The sequence below is a fragment of the Hipposideros armiger genome, unplaced genomic scaffold (assembly GCF_001890085.2).
Source record: "Hipposideros armiger isolate ML-2016 unplaced genomic scaffold, ASM189008v1 scaffold_433, whole genome shotgun sequence".
Classification (NCBI taxonomy): domain Eukaryota; kingdom Metazoa; phylum Chordata; class Mammalia; order Chiroptera; family Hipposideridae; genus Hipposideros; species Hipposideros armiger.
In genome coordinates this window covers 807,497-833,499 of record NW_017731783.1, presented here as the reverse complement: position 1 = coordinate 833,499, position 26,003 = coordinate 807,497, and the positions used below count along the sequence as shown (strand labels likewise).

At 36.8% G+C, this 26,003-nt stretch overlaps 1 protein-coding gene across 1 annotated transcript in view; it reads right to left on the bottom strand.

Moving 5' to 3' along the window:
- MYOM1 (myomesin 1) overlaps window positions 1–25,249 on the bottom strand; it is a 148,929-nt gene extending 123,680 nt beyond the window's left edge. Inside the window, exons 1-2 of the mRNA XM_019665101.1 lie at window positions 25,078–25,249; window positions 20,720–21,048 (exon numbers count right to left, since the gene is read on the bottom strand). Of these exons, the coding sequence (XP_019520646.1) occupies window positions 20,720–21,024 (305 nt within the window). The 5' untranslated portion in view covers window positions 21,025–21,048; window positions 25,078–25,249. The remainder of the gene's footprint in view (window positions 1–20,719; window positions 21,049–25,077) is intronic.
- Between the last annotated feature and the right edge of the window lie 754 nt (window positions 25,250–26,003).

Below are 26,003 nucleotides of genomic sequence, written 5' to 3'. Positions count from 1 at the left end.
TTTCTCTGGAAATACTCCAGGGGCTAAGAAATAGACTTACACCTGCATCTAATTCAAATGATGAACAACAAAGTTAACCTTTTGCTCTTACCACTTCCTAATTATTTTTGACAGGAAAAGCGAAAATAAAACCACTGATAGAATTCCAGAGCGGGAAGAAATTTCAGGGATGTTTATACCAGGCTCCTCATTTATTGATGGTGGAAGACCTATAGCATTTTTGTAACTTGCCCATGTACACACAGTAAGTTGGTAGCTGAACTTGGTTAGTATTCTTTCCAATAAAACTAGTGGTCTCCAACTTTTATGAATGAGTACTCTTGATCCAAAAATGTTGGGAGATGCCACCTATATGCATTTGTTTATTTATAAGTTCTATATATATACTACTGTATAAATATTCTCACTTTATGAAACATTCAGTCAATAGAAAAATTTTAAAGACCAAATTTGATTTTCTTTAAAAAATAAAAGTGCTAATATTTCTTCCTATACCTCTATGGTATGTTTTTGTGGGCTCTCCATTCTGGAAACCATAACACCATGTCACACTGTCCATAATGACTCTGCGATTGAATTGCTATTCCTGAATTTATTTGCATAAATTAAGGTTATGAAATCATCATAGTCCAGTTGAAAATAAAGCATAAAAAACTCATTAGACTTTAGGAGTGGCCGGTTAGCTCAGTTGGTTAGAGCACAGTGCTCATAACACCAAGGTTGCCGGTTTGATCCATAAAAAAAAGAAAAAAAATCATTAAACTTTATATGAATTAAAATATTCATTTTTTTTAAAGTTATGTTTGTAACCACCATATAAATTTGGGAAATTGACCTACATTCCCCAGATGAGTAATTTATTCAGACTCATGTGAAGTATGGATCTGCTTAATGGCTATATTGCTTTCTGAAAATATTCTGACAACCGATCAGCATGTTTCAGAAAAATGATGGGTTGTAGGCATTGTTCTTTGTAGACATGCTCCCAAACCCAGCATCACCCATCCCTATATGCTTGTGGTTGTACTGCATTATTGGTTTTTCCCTCTATTTTTCCCACTGCCTACTACTAAAGAAGAGGGATGGTTTCAGTTATCTTTGTATCCTCCACTGTCTCCAGTGTTTGATACTGTTCAATAAACGTTTACTGAATGAAGTGAAATAAAAATTCATCCTCCTGTAATCATACTCTAGTTTGGTGATTGTCAACTCTGGTTTCACATCAGAATCAGCTGAGGAACGATTAAAAATGACCAGTGCAGGGGCAGGCTGTCCAGTATGGTGAAGTGAGTAGTTCAACAGTTTCTCTCCCCAAAAAGCAATGATGAAACTGGATATAATTGTCAAAAACAACCCATTCAGGACTCTGAAAACCAACCAGAGGTATACATTATAATGAGAAATGGTTATTCATAAAAAGCTACTGAACTTCAGGTGTAAACAGTGGGAATATGCCTGACATTCTTGCCTACCTTCCCATCCCCCTCCTCTGGCTCACTCCATAATGTTCACTGCCAGAAGGAGCTAATTTGATTTGGAGTACAGCATGGTAAAACTCCACATTCAGCAGCATTGTGAGTAACAATGGCAATCTAAGTGGCAAACAAACCAGAGAAGACCAGCAGCTCAGTTAGCCTGAGGTTGCAGTGGTGGCTAGGGCTAGCAGCAGAATGGCTGATCAGCCAGAAACTTAATAGGAATATCTGAGAAATAAGAACATCCCTAGCATTATACATAGTTGTTGCAACATTATTGAGTATGTTCTCTATGCTGTACTTGATATACCCATGACTATTTTGTAACTACCAATTTGTAGTTCTTAATCCCTTCACCTTTTTCACCCGCTTCTCATCTGACAACCATCAGTTTGTTCTCTGTATCTATGAGTCTATTTCTGTTTGTTTGTTTTTTAGTTCGTTTATATAAGTCAGATCATATGGTATTTGTAAAATAAATAAATAAATAAATAAATAACCAACCATCATAGGGGGCCTTCATAAGCTCTCCACACACTTATCTAGGAAAAACTGGAGAGGGCCCAAGTTAACCACGTATCACTGACTGACTATAAACCTATGTATATGTGCAAAGGAGAGGCAAAGAAATCTGGAAGTAAGCAAAGCCATAACATACTTAAAAATTACCTGAATTTTAAATGTGCTCCCCAACACACACACAGACCTGTTGCCAGAGGGTGAAAACTTTACTGGCTTGAGATGTTTGACCACAATACCTGACCATTCATTGACCATTAATCTATGCAAATACAGTGTGATCCCTATGAATTCAGGCTTAAAAGGAAGAATGACAATTTTTTAAGAACTGAGCAGAGACTTCAGCAGTTACACAGTGGTGGGTAAACAGATTCTACAAATGTGTTCAGGCAAGTTAGTAAACAAAAACAAAACAGCAACAATACACTTGGGAGAAATTCAGAATCCATAATATCTACAATATTTATCTAACATGTCCCATTTTCAGCAACAACAAAAATTATGAGACATGCCAAGAAATAGGAAAGTGTAACCACACCAACAGAAAAGAGCCGTAAATAAATATTGTTTCCAGGTAGGCCTTGATGTTGGATTTATCAAAGACTTCAAAGCAGCAATTATATATCTATTCAAAGACTAATTTTTAAAACCATGTTTAAAGAATTGAATGAAAATATTACAACAATGATTCAAAAAATATCAACAAAGAGAAATTATAAAATCAAATCAAATGGACATTCTGCAGTTTAAAAGTATAATAACTTAAATTAAAAATTTATTAAAGGGGGCCGGCCGAGTGGCGCGATGGTTAAGAACTCGCTTGGGATGCCAGAGGGCCCCGGTTCGGATCCCACATATGAGGGCCAGTGACACTGCCCTCCACAGCTAAGATGCTGAACAACAGCTCAACCTGGAGCTGGGCTGCCGTGAGTCGCTGGCGACGGCGTAGGCTGCAGTCCCTGTGGCAGTGGGTTGCCATGGGCTACCGTGTGTAGCCAGCAGCCAGCGTGAGCGGCCAGCAGCCGCAGTGAGCGGCCGTCCAGAAGCCGGCGACTGATCTGCCTCTCCTGGGGAAGAGCGCAATGATGGTGCCAACTTGGGCCAGTGAAGCAGTGTCCTCCACAACTAGATTGAAGAACAAAACGACAGCAACTTGTCTGTTCCCCTTCTCCTAATTCCCCAGCACTGTTCCCATCCCCCCAATTACCCAATAAAAATCTTTTTTAAAAAAATTTATTAAAGGGACTCAACAGCAGATTTTAGATGCAAAAATAATCAGTAAACTTAAAGATAGAAATAATGCAACTTTAAAATTAGAGAGATAAAAGAACGAAGAAAAATTAAAAGAGCTTCAGAGACCTGTGAGGCAAAATTAAACATACCAATATAAGAATAAGAGCAGTACCAGAAGAGAGAGGAGAGAAAGGGCAGGTAAAATATATTTTGAAGAAATAATGTCCTAAAACTCCCCAAATTTGATGACAAACATTAACTTGTGGATCCAAGATTCTCAAGAAACCCAAGTAGGACACACACAAGGAGATACACATCTAGATATATCATAGTCAAACTGTTGGAAGCCAAAGCCAGAGAGAAACTTTGAATGCAGCAAAAGTAAAATTATTCATCAGATACAGGGGAATAATGTGTTAATGCATAACTTCACATCAGAAACCATGCATCCCAGAAGGCACTGATATGTCACAAAACAGGGCAGTAAACGAAGAAAAAGTGAACAAAATAAAAACCCATGAGAAATACAGAAAAAAATAACAAAAGTGGCAGATATGACTCCAACCATATTAGTAAATTTATTACATGTGAATGGACTAAAAACTCCAAGAAACAGGCAGAGATTGTCAAACTAGATTTTTAAAAAATCCTATTATGTGAGGCTACAAGAGGCATAATCTAAATCCAAAGATACAAACAGTAGTCCCTCTTTATCCATGGGAGATGTGTTCCAAAACCCCAGGGGATGCCCAAAACCACAAATAGCACTGAACCCTAAATACACTATATTTTTTGCTACTCATACACACACTTTACAGCTTCTCTTTGGCATATTCAAATTGCCAGCATCCTTACCTTTGTGATTTGGGGCTATTATTAAATAAAAGAAGAATTACTTGAAAACAAGCACTGCAAGGCTGCAACAGTTGATCTAATAACTGAGATAGCTACTAGGTAACTAACAGGTAGGTAGTGTTTACCGCATGGATATGCTGGAAAAAGGATGATTCATATCCTAAGTGGGATTTAGCAGGACAGAGCAAGATTTCCTCTCACTACTCAGAATGTTGTGTACTTTAAAAGTTATAAATATGTATTTCTGGAATTTTCCACTTAATATTTTGGAATGCAGTTGACTGTGAATAACTGAAACTGTGGAAAGTGAAACTGTGGATAAGGCAGACAACTGTATGTGTTAAAGTAAAAAAAAAAAAAAGAAAGAAAGAAATACCATGTAAATGATATTCATAAGGAGCTGCAATGGCTATCTTAAAATCAAACAAAATACACTTCAAGTTATTAAATATTACTAGAGACAGAAGGGGACATTTCAGAATGATAAAAGGGTCAATTTCTAATAAAATATAACAATTATACACTTATATGCAGAGCCCTATGAACAGAGCTCTAAAACACATGAAGCAACAAGTGACAGGATTAAAAGAAGAAATAGAAAATTAAAAATAGTTAGAAACTTCAATACTTCATTCTCAATAATTGATAGAACAACTAGACAAAAATTAGCAAGGATATAGGAAATTTGAATAACACTATCAATCAAATTGACCTAACTGACCTTTCTAGAATACTTCATCCAATGATAACAGAGTACATATTCTTTTTAACATTCTCCAGGAGAGTTAACATACTAGTCAACAAAACAAGCTCCAGCAATTAAAGAAGATTTAAGTCATACAAAATACATTCCCTGACAACAGAAAAATTAAATAAATAAGAATTTACAACAGAAAGAAATTAGAGGATCTCAAATATCAGGAAATTAACAACATACTCCTAAATAACCCATTGAACCAAAAAAAAATTACAAAGGAAATTAGAAAATATTTTTAACTACATGACAAAAAATTTACAACATATCAAAATTCATCAGATACAGCTAAAGCAGTGGTTAGAGGAAAGTTTATTGTTTTATGTGTCTATATTAAAAAAGAAGAAAGATCTCAAATTAATAACTTAAGCTTCCACCTTAAGAAGTTAGAAAAAGGGCCAGATGAGTAGCTCATTGGTTAAGAGTTGGCTTGGGAGCACGAACTCTGAGCAGCAGGGCTGCTGGTTCGGATCCCACATGGACCAGTGACGCTGCCCTCTACTGCTAAGATGGAGAACAACAGCTCGGACTGGAGCTGGGCTGCCGTGAGTCACCGGCGACAGCTTAGGCTGCAGTGGGGCTGCAGTGGACTGCCGTAAGCTACTGTGAGTGGCTGGCAGCCAGCATGAGCTGCCATGAGCTGCCGTGAGCAACTGACTGCCTCAGCCGGGTAGAGCACAATGATAATACCAACATGGGCCAGTGAAGCAACGTCCTCCACAACTAGACTGAAGAACAAAAAGACAATATCTTGTCTGTTCCCCTTCCCTGATTCCCCAACACTGTTCCCTCCCCCCATTCCCCAATAAAGTCTTTTAAAAAAAAAGAAGTTAGAAAAAAGATTAAACATGAGACAAGCAGAAGGGAGGTATAATAAAGATTAGAGGGGAAATCAATGAAATAGAAAACAGAACAACAGATACAATCAGTGAAACAAAAGTTGGTTCATTTAAAAGATCAAGAAAAATGACAAACCTTTCACTACATGTACCACAAAGAGAAAAGACACGAATTATCAAAATCAAGATTGAAAAAGGAGACATCATTATCAACCTTACAGAAATTTTAGATGTCTTCATGTCAACATATTAGACATCTTAGATGAAATGGAAAAATTCCTGTAAAAACTCAAATTACCAAAACTAATTCAAGAAGAAATTTAAAAAATCTTAACAGACTAGTAACAAGTAAAGAAATTGAATTAGTAATTTAAAATCTTCCCACAATGAAAAGTGCATTCACTGAGGAATTCCACCAAATATTAAAGAAGAGACAATACCAATCAATTCCTTTTTTTTCTCAAAAACAAAAGAGAAGGGAACACTTCCCAACTCATTTTATAAGGTCAGTATTACTTAATATCAAAACTAAACAAAGACATGCTCACTTCGGCAGCACATATACTAAAATTGGAACGATACAGAGAAGATGAGCATGGCCCCTGCACAAGGATGACACGCAAATTCATGAAGCGTTCCATATTTAAAACAAACAAACCAACTAACTAACTCACTAACTAAACAAAGACATTATAATAAAAGAAAACTATAGACCAATATTACTCATGAACATAGAGACAAAAATCCTTCACAAAATATTGTTGAATTCAAACTGAATCCAGCAACAGATAAACCATATAAAACCAAGTGGAGTTTATCCCAGAAATGCAAAGTTTATTTAACATTTGAAAATCAATTGGTATAATATACCATATTAATAGACTAAAAAACAAAACCACATTGTCAACTAAGAGATGCAGAAAAAATACTTGACAAAATTCAGCATTTATTCATGTTAAAAACTGTCAACGAAATAAGAATAGAAAGGAACTTCTTCAACCTATTGAGACCATCTACGAAAAATCTACAGCTAATATCATATTTGATAGTAAAAAACTAAATGCTTTCCTCCTAAAATTGGAAACAAGGCTATAATCTTTGTTCTAGCCCTCTTCTATTCAACACTGTACTGGAGTTTTTAGTCAGTACAATTAATGTAACAAAAAAACCTGACATTGTGGCATTGGCATAAAGACAGGCATATGGATCAATGGAACAGAATTGAGAGTCCAGAAATAAACTTTTATAATCATGATCAATTGATTTTTTGATAAAGGTGCTAAGGAATTCAATGGGGGGAAGGATAGATTTTTTTTAACAAACTGTGCTGTGACAATTGTATATCCATATGTGAAAAGATGAATTTATAATTTTGCTCAACATTACACACAAAAATTAATTTGGAATAGATTGTATTTCTAAATATAAAAGCTAAAAAGTTATAAAACTCTTAGAAGATAAAAGAAACTCTTTATGGTGCTGTTAGCTAAAGTGTTCTTAGATTTAACACCAGAAACATGTTTAAAAAATATTGATGAATTGAACTTCACTGAAATTAAAAATTCTGGTCTTTGAAAGACACTGTTAAGATAATAAAATGACAAGGCACAGAATAAAAACAATATTTGTAAACTTATAGCTAATAAAGGACTTGTATATAAAGTATTTAAATAACTGACAGTAATAAGCAGAAAAAAAACAATTAAAATGGGCAAAAGATTCGAACAAGCATTTCACCAAAGAAGATATATAAATAGCTAATAAGCACATTAAAAAATGGTCAACATCATTAATCATTTAGTAAATGCAAACTAAAACCACAATGAGATCCCACTACACACCTACTAGAATGGATGTAGTAAATAAGACAGAAAGTAACTAATGTTGGCAAGGATGTGGATAAACCGGAATCTTCATATATCGCTATGGGAATGTAAAATGGTAAAACCATTTTGGAAAACAGTTGAGTATTTTTTTAAAAAAGTTAAACATAAACTTAGCATACAGTCCAGCTGATACTTTGGAAAGTGTAGGAGAAAGTTGACTTCAAGCATTATTGAACAACAGCATTTCAGATTGTGCTATATGTTAGAGTGCCGTTGACATTTTCAGGTTTTGTTTTTGAATTTTCTATAGCAATTTCATTTATCAACAGAAAACTTATTCAGCTTCCATTTTGTGCAAAATACTGTACTTGACATTGTGATAGGAGGGGATATAAAGATAAAGACCCTTGTTTTCCAAGAGCTTTACATCTAGTAGGAGAGTAAATGCTACCAGGCCTAACACATTGTATTATGTAAATCAAGGAAGAAAGGATAGGACAGAAGAAAGGCAGGCAGATAAGCAGAAAGACTAGTGCAAGCAACATTAGAACACACAGGCTTGCGAGAGAATTTCTGTCTGGGGTTATCAGGGAATACTTCATGAAAAGCTGGACATTGAAAGATGTATAGGACACCCCAGCATAAGCTGTATGTACAAAAGCTCAGTTTTGATTGCTGAATTATTTGTTGCCATTAGACTTTACTGAGTGACCACAAAAGAGTTGAACTCAATTTCATTATTGTAAAAATTTTCCTTTAAAACTGAATCTTTATGTATATTTACAGCTTAGTACTGTTGCTTATAAACAAAATGCTCAGCTGTTTACCGGAAGAGGGAAGAGGCAGTGGTTTCAGCAAACTATAGGACAGCTTCTTGAGAACAGTCCTTCTTGACTGTCATTGCTCATTTAGTCAACCACTCCTCAGGGCTTCTGGTATCAAAAAGTTCCATTTCTTTCATCTTCAGAACCTCTGGGAGAATCAGGAACAAGCACTTGGAGTTTGCATTCTCTTTTTTCATGTTAACCTTTTTTTTTTTAGTTTTAGGTGTACAAAACAATGCAATACTTATCCTTTTCACCCCTCACAAAGTGACAACCCCACTCCCCTTATCCACTGTCCCCCCACCCCCGATATCATACATATCTATTACAATTCCATTGACTCCACTCCCCACACTATACTCCACATCCCATGACTATATTTGTATTAAATTATAGTTGACATATAATATTATTCAACGGCAGCTTCAGATGTACAGTGGTCAGGCCTCTACACTGATCATGAAGTGGTCTCCCTTACAAGACATGAGTCCATCTGGCCCCCTAAAAAACATTTACAACATTATTGATTATACTCCCCAGACTGTCTTTTCTATCCCTGAGGCAATATCACAATTACCAATTTATGTTGTCTAGTCCCTTCCCCTTCTCCCTCATCCCCACCACTGCCCCATGTAGCAATAGTCAGTTTTTCCTCTGTGTCCCTGACACTATTTCTGTTTACATTACTCGTTTATTCAGTTCTTTAGATTCCACATATAAGTGAAACCACATGGTATATGTCTTTCTCTGACTGACTTATTTCACTTAGCATAATGTTCTCTAGGTCCATCCATATCGTTGCAAATGGTACAATTTCCTTCTCCTTTATAGCTGAGTAACACTCCATTGTGTAAATGTACCACAGTTTCTTAATCCAGTCGTCTACCGATGGGCATTTCGATTGTATTCAAGTCTTGGCTATTGTCAATAGCACTTCAATAAACATAGGGGTGCATATATTTTTTCGAATTAGTATCTTGGGTTTTTCTGGATAAATACCTAAGAGTGGAATTGCTGGGTCATGAGGTAGTTCCATTTCCACTTTTTTGAGATACCTCCATACTGATAGTGGCTGCACCAATCTGCAATCCCACCAACAGTACACCAGGGTTCCCTTTCCCCCACAACCTCGCCAGCACTTGTTCTTTGTTGATTGGTTGATGATAGCCATTCTGACCAGAGTGAGATGATATCTCATTGTGGTTTTTATTTGCATTTCCCTAATGATTAGTGAGGTTGGACATGTTTTGATATGCCTGTTGGCCATATGTATGTCCTCTTTAGAGAAATGTCTCTTCATATCCTCTGCCCATTTTTTAATTGGGTTGTTTGTCTTTTGGTGTTGAGTTGCATGAGTGTTTTATAAATTTTGGATATTAACCCCTTATCCAATATATCGTTGACAAATATCTTCTCCTATTCAGCTGGCTTCCTTTTTGTTTTATTGATGGTTTCCTTTGTTGTGAAAACACTTTTAAGTTTGATGTAATCCCATATGTTCATTTTTTCTTTTAGTTCCCTTGCCTGCAGCGATGTATCAGTAAAAATATTGCTCAGGGTAATGTCTGCAAATTTACTCCCTATATTTTCTTCTAGGAGTTATATGGTTTCAGGTCTTACATTTAAGTCTTTAATCCATTTTGCATTTGTTCTTGTATATGGTGTAAGGAGGTGGTCCAGTTTCATTTTTTTGCATGCGTCAGTCCAATTTTCCCAGCACCATTTATTAAATAGACTATCTTGACCCCAATATAAATTCTTGCTTCCATTGTCATAGGCGATCTGTCCATATATGCATGGATTTATTTCTGGGCTCTCTCTTCTTTTCCATTAATCTATGTGCCTGTTTTTATGCCAGTACTATACTGTTTTGATTACTCTAACCTTGTAGTGAGTTTTGATGTCTGGTAGCATGATGCCCCTGACTTTGTTCTTATTTCCCAGGATTGCCGTGGCTATTCGGGGTCTTTTATGGTTCCATATAAATTTTAGGATTATATTTTCTATTTCTGTGAAAAATGCCCTAGGAAGTTTGATAGGAATTGCATTGGATATATGTATTGCTTTAGGCAGTATGGACGTTTTAATTATATTAATTATTCCTACCCATGAGCATGGTAGGTGTTTCCATTTATTTGTATCTTCTTTTATTTCTTTCTTCAGTGTCTTATAATTTTCTGAGTACAGGTTTTTTACTTCTTTGGTTAAATTTATTCCTAAGTATTTTATAGTTCTTGAAGCAACTGAAGAACTTCGTAAGTTCTCCTTCCGATAGTTTATTATTAGTATATACAAATGCAACTGATTTCTGAATATTGATTTTGTATCCTGCTACCTAACTAAATTCGTCTATCAGTTCCAGTAGTTTTTTTATGGAGTCTTTGGGGTTCTCTCTATATAGTATCATGCCATCTGCATATAATGACAATTTTACTTCCTCCTTACTGATTTGGATGCCTTTTATTTCTTTTTCTTGTCTGATTGCTGTGGCTAGAACTTCCAGAACTCTGTTGAATAAAAGTGGAGAAAGTGGACAGCCTTGTCTTGTTCCTGATCTTAAGGGGAATGATTCATGTCAACTTTTCTACTGGCCACATTTTCCTCTCTTGCAAACTTGAAAGAAAATACTTTCTTAAGTTTTTGTGAAAAGGTTGTTTGGGATCTACTTTTGATTTACAGCAGTTTCGTTCTATGCTCTTCTTTTGACATGGTCATCATGTCAGCCTCAACACTTTCTACTGACCTTTCAACTCTCTGGTTTCTCAATTGTAGGTTTCAGGAGAACATCAAAGTTAGTGGACAAGTAAGAGGCTGAAAAGTGCCAATCTTTTGCTAATACACTTTGCAGAAAAGGCTTCTTATGCTCATTTGTAAGATACAAGTGTTTAGTTTGACCAACATCATCCTTGTAATTTACTGACATGTAGTACCATAACGAATAAGCATCCCTTGGCTTTTGGGGTTTTTTGTTTTGTTTTGTTTTGTTTTTTTGCGTTATTTATCTTACACTTATCTTTTTTTCCTCCCTCTTCATTTCACTCTTTCAGCTATAGAAATATCTCATTTTTAGTTCTTAAAAAAATTTTCGCTACTTAAATAGAAATATAACCAGTTTTTTTCTTGTATTTATTGCTTTATTTTTTCATTATTTAAATTGCCACTAACAAGTAACATTTTACTCTCCTTTTCAATAACTCTCCCCAGCTAATGTATTGTCAAATACCATAGGGGCTCTGAACCACTTCTCACCATGAATGTAGAACAGTCATCTGTTCTAGAAAGGGTGTATGGGTAAAACACTGAGAGATTTAAATTTTTTATGGTTCAAAAAAAATTTTTTTTGGTTCTTCTCTACGTATACCCTTCAGTTATTATCCATTTCTGACTATTTCAGAAATTAATTTAACCAGACTAGATTATGACCTATTTTTAAGCAAAAGTAAAAGAGTTTACTCCATATTTCCTAGAAATTATATTATGCAGGACACTTGACAAAAGCATCAGTAGATGCCTTGTAGAGTTGAAGTCTATAGACTGAAAATTGTCCAGGGCTTATAAAAGTTTGTCTTATTAACTTATTTACAAAGCAGCCCAGAAACCTACGTCCCATTCCACTTTCGGGATGGTGCCTGTGGTTGACTAGACATTATGTACCTTCCTCATTTGAGGTGCTCCTGCTTTCTTTTTTGTTTCATTTAGAAAGGTAGCTGTGGAAAACAAGCTTGTTTCAATGGATCCTTTGGGCTTCGAGAATTCAGAGATCCCTGTGGAAGCTAAGTTAGCCCCACTGCGTGGGAGAGCTAACAGTGGACAGAGCTATTCGGAAAAGTCATGATGTATTTTTTTCTATGTTTTTCGTTACAAAAATGCGTCATGACTTTTCCAACAACCCAATAACATTTTACCTCCATGCCCAGGAAGGTATCTGCTTTGGCCTTTCTCTACCTTTGATGAACTCATTCTATTCCCACTCTATTAAAAGGACATGCCTTCCATCTCACAGCATGACTCAACTGCCTATGGAAAATGAATGCCATTCTGGGGGTACTTTGTATTGTCTAAACTTGAATTTAACATGCAAAATAGCCCAACAGATAATATTTTCAATGTAGAGTAAAGCACAGGAAACAAAGACGGAATCACATCTTTCTGGGCCTCAGTTTACATATCTGTGGAAGGAGGGGCTTAAATAAGATGAGCTTTTGGTCTCTCCCCACTTTAACATTCCACGGTTATATGCATCTACAAATTGATGATTATATGAAACTGGTATCATAAGGAATGAGACGCCTAGTTCTCTCTCTGCCAGCAAGCTACATATTTACAGCAGTGAGAGTGGGGGCAGAAGATTGGTGCATGGTGAGTCTCTCCTTGGACTCGATTCATCTTGGGGATACAGAACATAACTGAACTGCCTTTTAAAAAAATAACTGGCTTTTTGCTTTCATTAGATTTTCCTCTGACCTTCTCCTACCACATAGGAAGCAATACTTGCCATTTTCTTGGTACCTAAATTCTGGAAGACAAATCCCAGAATGTTGTACACTAAGTCCTCATATAATGTCATCAATAGGCCCTTGGAAACTGCAACTTTAACCAAAATGGCATGTAATAAAATCAGTTTTACCATAGGTTAATTGATATAAATAAGAATTAAGTTCCTATGGTATAGTTTAGGTCACAAAAAACATTACCAATGAAGACCCAAAACACTTCTAGTGTTAAACATTGAAAAAATTGTGAGCTATATGTACTTTTAAGAAATATTAATAAAAACAAGTAAGATGATGATTTTCCAACCTGCTTATTCCAATCAGTACAGGGTCATGGTGTCCAGAGCCTATTCCAGCAGCTTAGAGTGCAAGATGGGAACCCACCCTGGACAAGACGCCTTTCCATCGCAGGGTGCACTAACACCCACACCCACACTCACTCAGACTGGGACAATGTAGACACACCAATGCACCTCACGTGCACATCTTTGGGATGTGGGAGGAAACCAGAGCACCTGGAGAAAACCCACACAGACATGGGGAGAACACGCGAACTCCCCACAGACAGTGGCCCCAGCTGGGAATTGATTTTTTTTTCCTTATCAACGTTATAATGAAGCAGCATTGAATAAAATGACATTATTTGAGGACCTGCTGTATTAATTTCTTTTTACCCAGAAACTATGGTGTTTTTTTCCTTATATATAATATTTAAACTTTTATTTAGAGAAGAGGCTATAAGACTGTTTGTAGAATACAAAACCTTGATATAACAACAACTTCCCAAGCAAACTTCATTTCCAATAACAGTCTGTTGGCTCAGTAATTTTATATAATTCAGATTCACCCACTTAAATCTACAGATAGGTTACAATCTGCATTCAACTATGGTATTGCATGTGTTTCTTACTAAATATCATAAAAGCAGTAACAACAGAACAACGTACTTCATTGGAATCTTTGGGAATGGAGAATAAGTAAATGGTTTTACCATCATCATGCTGCTAAACAGAGTCTCAGAAGATCCAATGTATACAGGACATCTACATGGATTTTTTTGCAACCTCTAAACTCCATGGCTAAGGAAGATAAAGAGCTGTGTGAAAAATCTGTTGGATTTAGAATTTGGCAAAAACTAATAGATCCAAAAATATGACCACTGCTCACCTCATCCTTTCTTACTGCACATTTGCTCCTGCCTAAATTGTAGCATTAGCCTCCTAACTGGGTAACCTGCCTCTGCTGTCCCCCATAGTCTGTTCACTCAGTGGCCACAGTGATCCCAACACAACTTAAATCAGATCATGTCACTGTCCTGATCAAAACTCTGCTACTGCTGCCCCTTTAACTCATAATAAAAAGTCTTTACAATGGCCCACAAGGCCCTACATGATCAGCGCTGCTCCATCCATTACCTTTCTGACATCTTCTCCACCTACTCTTCCCCTCATTTCTACATTCCCTCACTGGCCTCAATGCTGTTCCTTGCTGTAAAGCCTTGCAGTGGTTGTTCCTAATGCCTGGTGTACCTTCCCCCCAGATAAATTCATGGCAAACACCCTCAGCTACTTCATATCTGCTCAGATATCACCTTCTCAATGAGGCCTGACTGCCCTATTTAAAATTCCAGCCTGCACCCCACCCCACATACCTGATCTTTATTACTTTACTCTATTTTTATTGCTTTCATAACATTTATTACCTTCTAGGATAATATAAAATTCAATGTCTTCTTTTATTACATTTATTGTTTATGGCCTGTCTCTCTGTGCTAGACTATATGCTTCATGAGGGCGGGAACTTTTGTCAAATTTTTCCAGTAATTTATCCTGAGCACCTAGAGCAGTGCTTAGCACACAAGAAGCACTGGGTAAATATGCACTGAGTGAATGAACAATACCTAAATCTCACCAAGTGTTTCCCATGTGACGGGCATTACACTAAGCACTTACATGATTGTCTCTTTAAGACTTCTCAACTTGAGGGAAAATCATTTTCCTCATTTAACAGATGAAGAAACTGAGAGGTTAATTAGCTTATCCAAAGTCATAAATCTAACTGGAAGTATGGTGGTCCCCCCTCATCTGAGAGGATACATTCCAAGACCTCCAGTGAATGCCTGAAACCATGGATAGTACCAAACCCTATATATACCATGTTTTTCCAATACATACATAACTTTTCACTTAAAGGAAGCACTTTACAGCTTCTCTTTGGCATATCGAAATTGCCAGCATCACTGCTCTTGCACTTTGGGGCCATTATTAAGGAAAATAAGGGTTACTTGAACACAAGCACTGCGATACCACGACAGTTGAGTTGATAACTGAGATGGCTATTAAGTGAATGACAGGCATGAGTATTATATACAATGTGGACATGCTGGGCAAAGGGATGATCACATCCCAGTGGGACAGTGCAAGATGGTGTGAAATTTCATCATGTTACTCAGAATGACATGCAATTTAAAACTTAAAAATTATTTACTTCTGGAATTTTCTATTTAACATTTTTGGACCCAGGTTAACTGCGGGTAACCCAAACTGTGGAAAGTGAAACTGTGGATAAGTGGGGACTACAGTGTGCATGGGCCTGTTTGACCTCAAAGACTAACCACTTCCCACTACAATATCTGGAAATGTATATTTAGAAAATGGACACTAAACTGATGCCAATCACTGAGGTCAAGATGCAAAAATGTCCACAGGGCAATAGATTTCTTCGGTAACATCTTTTGAAACCATATTGGAGTCAGAGAAGGAGCAAGTTTTCAGGTCCTACTCGAACCTTGCTATAATCAGGCTCGCCAATAAAAGATGGGGGTTTCTGTGTTTAGTGGCCTCTATTTTTAGCACTGGTGTCTTGTGTCTGATTTAAAATTGACTTGAGTATTAGCATGTTTTTTGTAAACTCTAGTAATTCCAAAAGAGGTTATTATCTGGGCAACAACCAAGGGGAGTTGGTCAACATGACACGAGTATAGATAAGGGACATAATTTGAAGTTAGGCAGAGTGCCCTAAGCAAGCCTCAGTTTTCTCATCCCCAAACTGGTGTCTTTCAGAGTCCCTTGTGAGTCTCTATGTCTGAATTTAAGTGACGAGTTAAAGATTCTCTAAGGTTCCAGGGTTGGCATTCATGCATGCCCTAAGACTTTTTGTCTTAGAATTTGTGCCCTCCCATCTATTGTTCCCTGCTCTAAATATTGGTTATTTTGGTGCTCAGTGGCTTCTCTAGGGCAAGGGTAAGAAAGAAACCATAACACAAACCTATATATTGATGCTTCAAGAAAAATCTAGTGATAGTGTGGTCAAGGGGAGTTGCTGACTATAACTGACATTGGGTACCGATGGAAAGAGGGAAACTTGCATAGGAGAGGGTTCAAATCTCTATTCCAGCACATCTTAGTGTAGGAAGGTCATTTAATCTTTTTGATCTCCAATTTTCTCTTATAAAATGAGGATAATAATTTCTACTTCTCAGGGTTATTTTAAAGATACATGTATAGAGGATGCTGTGCTTAATTGCATCATACGGGCTGAATTTTAATTTGTTTAGAATCAGAAAATTAAATATCTACCATTACCACAGAAGGCTGAGAGACAACTCTAAATCCTTCTATCATTTAAGAACTGTGCCATGTTGTTTATCGGTTTTTGAAAATTATTCCTACTTATCAAGTATAACAAAATATTTCTTTTTTTTCCATCTTAATGTGTGATCAAGTTTACTCAAAAGAAGGTAACTTTTTTTCAATAATAATACCACACTCTCTGTAAACCTCTGTCTTATTTCATCCTAAATCCTTAAAATATTGGCATTAGGAAACAGATCCTCAGATCATATACTGGGCTATATGGTATTTATATGTATACTTTCTAGGGCAGTGGTTCTGACCTTTGTTCAATCACAAAGTTCTCTGAGATTCTGCTGAAAGCTACAGCCCTTCTCAACAACAACAAAAATTCTCATCTCTGCATAATTTTGCACATAATTTCAGATCATTCAAGACTCTGTTGAAATCTATTTATGGACAGGGGTTAAAAACCTTTGCCTAATGGTTGCAAAGTGATCACGAGTACCATTCCTCTTTTAATCCCTGATAGCATTTGTGGATTGCTAGCATAAAACAATAATCTTGTGTCATTTTGTTTTCCTGAATTATTTTCTTTACTTTAGGGTTTTTTTCTCATTGTGACTAAGAATAAAGGCATTTAGAATAACACTTCCAGAATTTATTTTATAACCCTTGGCTCAGAATGCAGTTGGTAACCAATCTGTGCTATAATCACACTGATGCTGAACAAGCCATTGTTTTTAAGACTTACTGAGGTCAGCCAACCCCTGAGCACTTATAAATCTCCATAGTTTCCACTTTACCATTGGGCATCTAACTACAAAGCAGAGGCTAAAAATAGACCAAGCCTAGTGCTTACATACACTCCACAGAATTGAGGTTCAATGCCAGGGGTTTTACTCAAGAACACTGTTCATAATCCAAAGAGAGATATTTCATTTAGCAGGAAAAAGTTGCTCCACTTTGTAAAAGTTAAAATAGAACTTACAGGTTTTATGAAGATGTTGAAATGTTCAAAGAGTATTATCTGCACCTGTTAGCTCTGGGTCTAAAAAAATAAAGATTAAAATACTCCCAGAATTAGGTTGGTTTTCTTTTTGTTTACATTGCATTATACAAAGGATAAATATTGGCATTTTTTTTCTCTCTTGTTTCTAGGTCACTATTTCTAGGTCAAGGTGTTTCTACCAAGAAGTTCGAGTTGTTCAAATATATCAAGCCATTAATAAATACCTAATTACATAAATATATACATGGAAAGAACAAGATGTGAGGTTAAGTGTAGAAAAAAATTACAGTTCCATTTCCTACAGAAAGTTTATTATCTGAGGCACTTTATAGCTAAAATGACTAAGTCTTCTAAAGATTATATAGAGCAAATGTTTTCAGAATAAAATATAAAAATTCTCAAAAGTTCAATTACTAATGTTTGGTTGATATATCAGATTATGAATAAATATAAATATTGCACATGTGTAAAATTAAAATAATTTTAATATAAAATTTAGCAACAGAGTTGAAGAAGTACTCAAAAATACAAATTCATAAATTATCTACAGCATTGGGAAAATGAAACAAGTACACAAAGAGTTACATTAACAACTGTATGATAATGAAAATACCCATCTTCTATGAACTCAGCACAAATAGTTGAAGAAAATGGATATTTAAAATGTAACCTTCCTCTATTACAAGACAGCTGTTTTCCTAAATGAGGTTATTAAACTCATCTATAGTACATTGTTCAGGAGAACAAAATGATGCTATCACATACACATGGTGTTAATTCCTCCCAACTTTCCTCTTTGGAGCAGTTACTTGAAACAAGTGCTGAAAGAAATGAATTCCTCTTGGTGACAGTATTTCCATATTTGTAGCCAATTCAAGATCTTATGAATACCCCATGGCAGAATATAACTCATGAAAGTGCAATTGCAAAATGATCCTGTTCCATTTTAAATGGCATTTCAGAATGTTGTCATCATACATTCCAGGTAACCCCATTGGACTCTGGCTGTTAATGAACATAGCAGAAGCTCCCAGGAGGTCACTGTCAGTGCCCACGAAACCACAGCTGTAGATCACATGCTGCTTAAACCCAACAGGGATTCAGGAATTTCTGCCTTTAGAAAACTTCCTCACTTCTATTCACACAAACCACTGTGTTATTTCCTCAATAACTTTTTTTAATTCTCAAAAATAAATGCCTTCTCCAGATGCCCTAACAGATATTTTGTGGACTCATATGTTATAAGACTTAAAATTTTATTATGCTTATAACAAAATACAACCTATGTCAGATGCTTTGGAGAGAATTCGAGGCAGCAAGTGGTTATTTACCACATGGCCCAGAAATTTTTACAAGTTGAAGTTCCGCAATTCTTCCTGAGGACGATAGACAGATTTTAAAAATAAAATCATATGTATCTTGTGAGTGTTTTTTAATCCCCATGAAACATTTCATTCTGGATACTGAAAAAGTTAAAATTGGCTTAGGCTGAGAAAGTAAATACTTGCCTAGCCATCATTAGGCTGGAACAGCAGATACAGGGACGCCAAATGAAAAGTTCAGCGGAAACGTTTCTACTAGGGACACTGCTGCTGTAAACTGTCATGGTAACCTCCTTCTTTGAGTGACTACAGACTTACTAAGAAACTTCTCTAAGGTCAAACATTATCAATAAGTTTGCTGTTTGAAATTTTATCAGTAAGAATGACACATCGCACTCTTGCCTGGAGTACCTCAGGAGTTGTTGACAGAGAGAAGCAGCTTGGATTCCCAGCCCAGGGGCTGAGCTCCACATGAGGGGTTTCTGTATACAACAGTCCACACTTATCTCAACTTTACTGTTTCCAAAGAAACAGCACTCTGGGTTAGCTTGGCAGACCACACTTGCATCTAAACTCTACTCTTTCTAGAATCCTATAGTAACTCTCTCTTTTCCTCCACCTCGTGACCTTTCTCATTGCAATGGGTCGCTAAATCTAATTTTGTGGGAATACAGATTTGTTCCTGGTATTCTTAGGCTGACTGAGATAGGGCATGTTTTTATAAAATATTCCAGCTAAAGAAAATGTCTGCCGCTGGAATAGTAGCTTTGAATTTTAATATTGGCTTTCAGATCTGGAAAAAAATAGAACACTGCTGTAGTTTGGCCTTCTGTGACCTGTGAATTTTAAATTCTCACCTAAGTAGAAACATTCTGAAAGCCAGGAAACCTGCTGTGAGTGTTGAAATGATATTTTCTGGCTCTGATGCTGTTAATGCAACCTGTGGCAAAACGTCTCAGCTTCAAAATCAAGCAAGACTCCCCAGTGTGACTGTGAAGCACTTTGTGAAACTCAAAGAGATGGGGTGAAAAGAAATAGGTAGGCCTAAGTCCCAGGTCTCCCAAATATAAAGCCTCATTCCACACCTGGTTTAATCTTAGGTATCTATCCAGAGAAACCCAAGACACTAATTCGAAAAAATATATGTACCCCTATGTTTATTGCAGCATTATTTACAATAGCCAAGACTTAGAAACAACTGAAGTGCCCATCGGTAGATGCCTGGATTAAGAAACTGTGGTACATTTATACAATGGAGTATAACTCTGCTATAAAGAAGAACGAAACCTTACCATTTGCAATGCTATGGATGGATCCAGAGAACATTATGCTAAGTGAAATAAGTCTGTCAGAGAAAGACAAATACCATATGATCTCACTTATATATAAAGAACAGAATAAATGAGTAATGTAAACAGAAATAGTTTCAGAGATATAGAGGAAAAACTGATGGTCGCTAGCTGGGAGAGGGTGGGGATGAGGGAGAAGAGGAAGGGGTTAGACAGCATAAATAGGTAACTACAATATTGCCACAGGGATATGAAAGACAGTTTGGGAAATATAATCAATAATGTTGTAAATATTTTGTAGGGTGCCAGATGGACACATGTCTTGTTAGGGAGACCACTTCATGGATGGTGTAGAGCCTTGACCACTGCACTGTACACCTGAAGTTGAAGCTGAATAATATTGTATGTCAACTGTAATTTAATACATTGTATATATAGTCACGGGATGTGGAGTATAGGTGGGGAATGGAGTCAATGGAATTGTAACAGATAGGTATAATGTGGGGAGGAGGCTTGTCACTTTGTGAGGAGTGAAATGTATGACTATTGCATTGTTTTGTACACCTGAAAGTAATAAAAAATAAAAATAAAAATAAATTAATAAATGTAGGGCTACCAGATTTAAGAAGAAAGGAAAACGTGATGTGGGAGGGGCATTCAGAGAACGTCCCTTTGCCTTAAGGCTGGAAGGCTGCTTTTGACATACCCGTGGGAGTAGCCATAACCGTAGGCTGAGGCGGCCTTCCGACTGGCTGCAGACATGAGGGTGGACTCGGTGGCCCGGGACGCCTGCTGCTGGTAGGAAGCCGCTAACGCCTGGCTGAAGGCCTGGGATTCCTGGCGGTGCGCAGCTGATGAGCGGCTGCTGTAGGCCGTGGAGCCATGGGTGTAGATGGCAGAACTTTTCTTTTCTTGCTCACGGTACTGGCTTGTGATGGTGCGAAGGTCCCTGTTGCGGTAGCTATGATCATACTGCTCATGGAATTTCTGATAAAATGGCAGAGACATCATGTGCCCCCAACAGAACCAAGCAACCTATAAGAAAGCAACAGTTTTTGAGTGAACTATGAACGATTCCCATAGGAAAAGTCATCCAAACCAATGTGTAAAAATTAATATTCTTACTTTTACTAAAGAGTAAATGGAAAATGTGAAGTTTAGCTTTACTAGCTACTCAATAAACTCTCTACTTCATGCCCAGACATTATGCCCCCTCCATCCTTGTGCAGCTTTCTTTCCCCTTCCTTCCTTCCTTTCTTCCTCCCTCCCTCCTTCCCTCCCTCTCTCCCTCCCTCTCCCTTCCCTCTCTCTCATTCTCTCATTCTTCTCTCTCTCTCTCTCTCTCTCTCTCGAGAGAGAGAGAGAGAGAGAGAGAGAGAGAGAGAGAGAGAGATGTAGATATAGATAGATATATATATAGATATATAGATAGATAGATATCTAGAAGGTCTTTGCAAAGTTTCCCTACCTGGTTATTAAGCTTTTCCTCAGACCTCAGACCTTTAACAATTCATATTTTCTAGTTTCCTGACATTTCATTCTGATGGGGGCTTCATCTGGGAGAACAGGTAATGATAGAGAGTCTGTGTACAGCCAATGTGGTTTTCATTCAAAAAATAATTACTGAGACCTACCTTGAGCATGGTACTCTTCCAGCACAAAAAACATAGAGATGAATAAAACAAGCAAAACCTCTGCTCTGATAACCTTATATAACCTTCTATTCTATTGCAGAAGATAGACAATAGAGAAAATAAGTAAAGTATAAGGTATATTCAAATGTGCTAAATGCTATAGAGAAAAATAAAGCAATAAAGGGGGATGGAATGCAATTTTAAACAGCCACATAGGGCTACCTTCACTGGAAAGTGACACCCGAGCATGAGAATATCCGGGGGAAGAGTGTTCTAGAAGGAAGGCCACTGCAAAAGCACTGGGGTATGATCATGCCTGTTGTGCTCCAGGAGTAAATAGGCTCATGATGCTGCATGGGAAGAGGGGTGCAGCGAGAGGTAGAGGAGATGATGTCAGAGAGGTGAGGGTTGGAGGGACAGCAGGCAAAGGGCAGGTAGTGTAGGGTCCTACAGGTGACTGTAAGGACTTTGTCTTTTATTCCGAAAAGGCTGAGAAGCTATCAGAAAGTTTTGAGCTGAGAAGCACTCTTGCTGATTCTGAAGAATAGACTGGTGAAGGACAAGAGTGAAAGCCAGGAGACCAATTAGAAGGCTGTTACGAGCTAAGTTGTAGTCCCCAAAGTTCATTAGTTGAAGTCCTAACCACCAGTACTTCAGAATGTAACTGTTTGGAGATAGGGTCTTACAGAAGAAATGAGGTTAAAATAAAGTCATCAGGGTGGGTTCTAACCCAATATGACTGTTGTCCCTATAAGAAGAGGAAATTAGGACACAGATACGTACACCTACAGAGGGAAGACCATATGAAGATGCAAGAAGAAGACAACAATCTCTAAGCCAAAGAGAGGCCTCAGAAAAAAACAAAACTCTGCCGATACCTTGATCTCAGATTTCTAGCCTCCAGAATTGTGAAGAGATAAATTTCTGTTAAGCCACACGTTCTATGATATTTTGTTATGGAAGCCCTAGCAAATTAATATAAAGGCCATTACAATAGACCAGGCTAGAGATAATTGTGAAAGCAGTGCAAGTGTGAGAAATGATCAGATTCTGCACATGTTTTGAAGGTAGAGCCAATAACTTTTGCTGAAAGATCTGGATTAGGATGTGAAAGAAAGAGAGGAGTGAGAAATGACTCCCAGGTTTTTGCCTGAATAATTGCAGGATTGAAGTTGCTATTAACTGAGATGGGCAGAAGTATAAGAAAGCAGCATTTCTGGATGGAAGAACAGGAGATTGGTTTAAGACATTCTATATTTGAGATACCTACTAGGCATCCAAGTGGAGGTGTTAAGTGGGAAGTTGGATATGTGACTTTGAAGTGCAAGTGAAAGTTAAAGGCCCAGGATGGAGACCTATATTTGGTACTCACCAGCTTACAGATGGTATTTATAACCAAAAAAAAATTTTTTTAATAAAAATAAATAGATGAGAATGATAGTAAATGGAAAGTAAATGATAGTGAATGGAAAAGGAAGTCCTGGGACTGAACCCTGGAGTATGCTTGTATTAGCGTATAGCAAGCTCACTCAAATCTCACAAGCACTTCAGAAAGGCATAGTGTCAAACCAGAAAAATTATTTGCTCCATTAAGAACATGAAGGCTTCTAATCCTCCAACATAAAGAAGTCAGTCATCAGTGTAGAACTAGAGCTAACAGTTCTACTAAAAGTCAAAGATATGTTCATTTAGCATAGAAAGGGGAGACTTCACATTGCATTAGGTTTCTTAAATAATCTGTCCACTTATAAAAGCCTATCAGCCATATTAACAACTTTGGATGAAGCAACAATTTTATGGAACCCCCCTTGCCCTAAGTGTTAGTGCTTTGTGCATGTTCTGAAATGTTGTTTTAAATTTTATGAGTAAAATTGTTGTGATCAGTTTTTTCCAAATCTTTTCCTTTAAATTCTAAATAAGGAGTGAATCCTTCTAAACTTGTCATATTTTTTGTCAAGTTTAAATCTACTTCTTATTTATTTAAAAAGTCAGCATGTATTCCCTAGAGAAGAAAATCCAGCAAACTTCACTCCAGAAATATTTATCTTAGGGCTCATGGAAGATATCGGTCTACATGGCATTTCCCAAGAGGAAAAAAAAATAGCTACTAGCAAGCAACATTGCTCAACACTTAAATAGATTACTATTTTGTTCTGTTCTAAAATATACAGATTAATTATCATGTGTAATGAATAATTATTAGATAAATTTTGATAAAACACAAGGGTTAGAATATATTAGTATAGAAGTGTTAGGCAGTTATAAAGATATTAGATGTGCTTCTGTAATGATACATACTACATTGCAACATGCCAAATGTTATTTGAATGATATCCAAATAAAAATGAATGACTTTCTTATGTATTATGCTATAAGCTAAACTTGCAACTCAGATGGTTTGAAATGCTGCTATTCTCATAAAATAAAATCTTTAAATATCTTGCTCCAATTCTATTTTCCACTCTGTTTCTATTTTACTCCAATACATTTATTTTTAATAATACTTAATATTCCAAGCACATAGATAATGTATTACACGTAAACAGGGCTTGGCTTTAAGTCAACAGAGCTGGTTGTCTCAGCTCTGACCTCTGGAACAAAGGTACAACAACTACCTTCTCTTCATCAAGCAAGCAAGGATTATCCCCAACACATGACAGCCAGAGTATGTTGGGAGGAAAGATTGTTTGGTTGTCTTCTGTTCCTCTAAGATCTGCATTTTCTTCCAGAAAATAATTTGAGAATTTAGGAAGAAATAGTAACTCCATAGTTGTAATCCTGATATGATACTTTTGTACAGGCATTAGAGGTCAAAAGCTGATAAAAATTATTCACAGAAAATATTAATTTTAGGATCCTTATGTGGGGATCTCTGTTGCCTCTGAAATATTGTCTAACCATGTTCAGGTTAAGAATATCATAATGCCGTCTTACATTTATCCACATGGCATTGTCAGAGCAAAAATCACTGAATTAGAAGCTAGTGGCTTCAGAGATGATTTACCTCATTTTGGTCTAATTTTTAATCAGGGAGTATTGCAAACATATAGAAGACAGAGAACACATGATTTCCTATCACCTCATCCATTCCAGATTTCAGCCAAACCATTAAACTGTAACTTGGAAAGAGTACCTAACTCACACTTACAGTTTCATGTAAGACAGCTATTATCTCCTTATAGTTCCAGGAATGGTAGCTTAATTTGAAAAGAATACAATGAGCTGAGAGAATACCTGTGCCAAGCAAAAATTGGCACTCTGTTGCTCTTGTTTTCCTTCCCAGAGGCTCCACTTTTCTATTTCTCTACTATTCTGACATCTTTTTGAAAGAACTGCTGAGCTTAAAAGATAGAAAGAAACCAGACACACCTTAGTGCTGCTAAGCACATAAAATATCGAGTGCATTCTTCTGTCTCAATATCACACTTACCAGTTTCCAAAAGAGTGATAGTGGTGGAAATGTTCCTATGTGACCGTGGAGCTGGATGAGAGAATGAGAAACCCACGTAGGTTGAATCCAAGAAACAGTTAAGAGGCAGGGCTAAAGACAGGACCCAGGGGGCCAGTTCAAAAATAATGCATGTGGTCAGGCAGTAGAATGTCAGAGCCACACAGCCAGCCTTTTATGGCCAAGAAGGCAGATAAATATAGCAGCAAATGGGGAGGGTAGTCCTAAACTGAGGGGAAGAGAGCGACACTGGCAGGTCGCTGCCTCATTAACTAATTACGTTAATGCCAGTCATTGGGTGTGTCCTGATTAAACCAAACATCATAAGATTTTTACTTAGCTAGAAAAGCTATTTTCAATATCACTTTATTACTGGATATTTAAAAGTGCAATGGAAAGAGTATCTTGTGTTGAGAGCTAAAAATAAGGGTAGTAATCTGATTCCCAAAATGGACTTCATGGAATTTTAATGCCAAGATACGATTCTGGGTGTGCTGTTCATAATACATGTATAGTACATTTAAAAGACACAAAATGAAAAAAGAACTAGAGGCTAACTAGATGCAAAACAAGAAATTGGTTACACATGGTGGTTATTGTCTGATGATACACAGTCATGGTTTCTCTCATTTCAGGAAAATTTACAGTTACATCTTCAAGTTTGAATATTTGATTCGCTATTCATTAACTAAAGCATTTGAGAAGGAACATGTTTTATTTTTCCTAAAGGCAGAGTAGGGTCATTCTATCTAACAAGAGATTCTCTTTGTTTTTTAGACTGTATAACTAAGTTAAAAGTGGTAAAACATCTGTGGTTAGAGCCTGCTCTTTGGACTCAGACCAGACGTGGATTCCAGGTCATCAATGACACTTAACAGCCACATCACCTTGGGCATTCTATTTCTCTT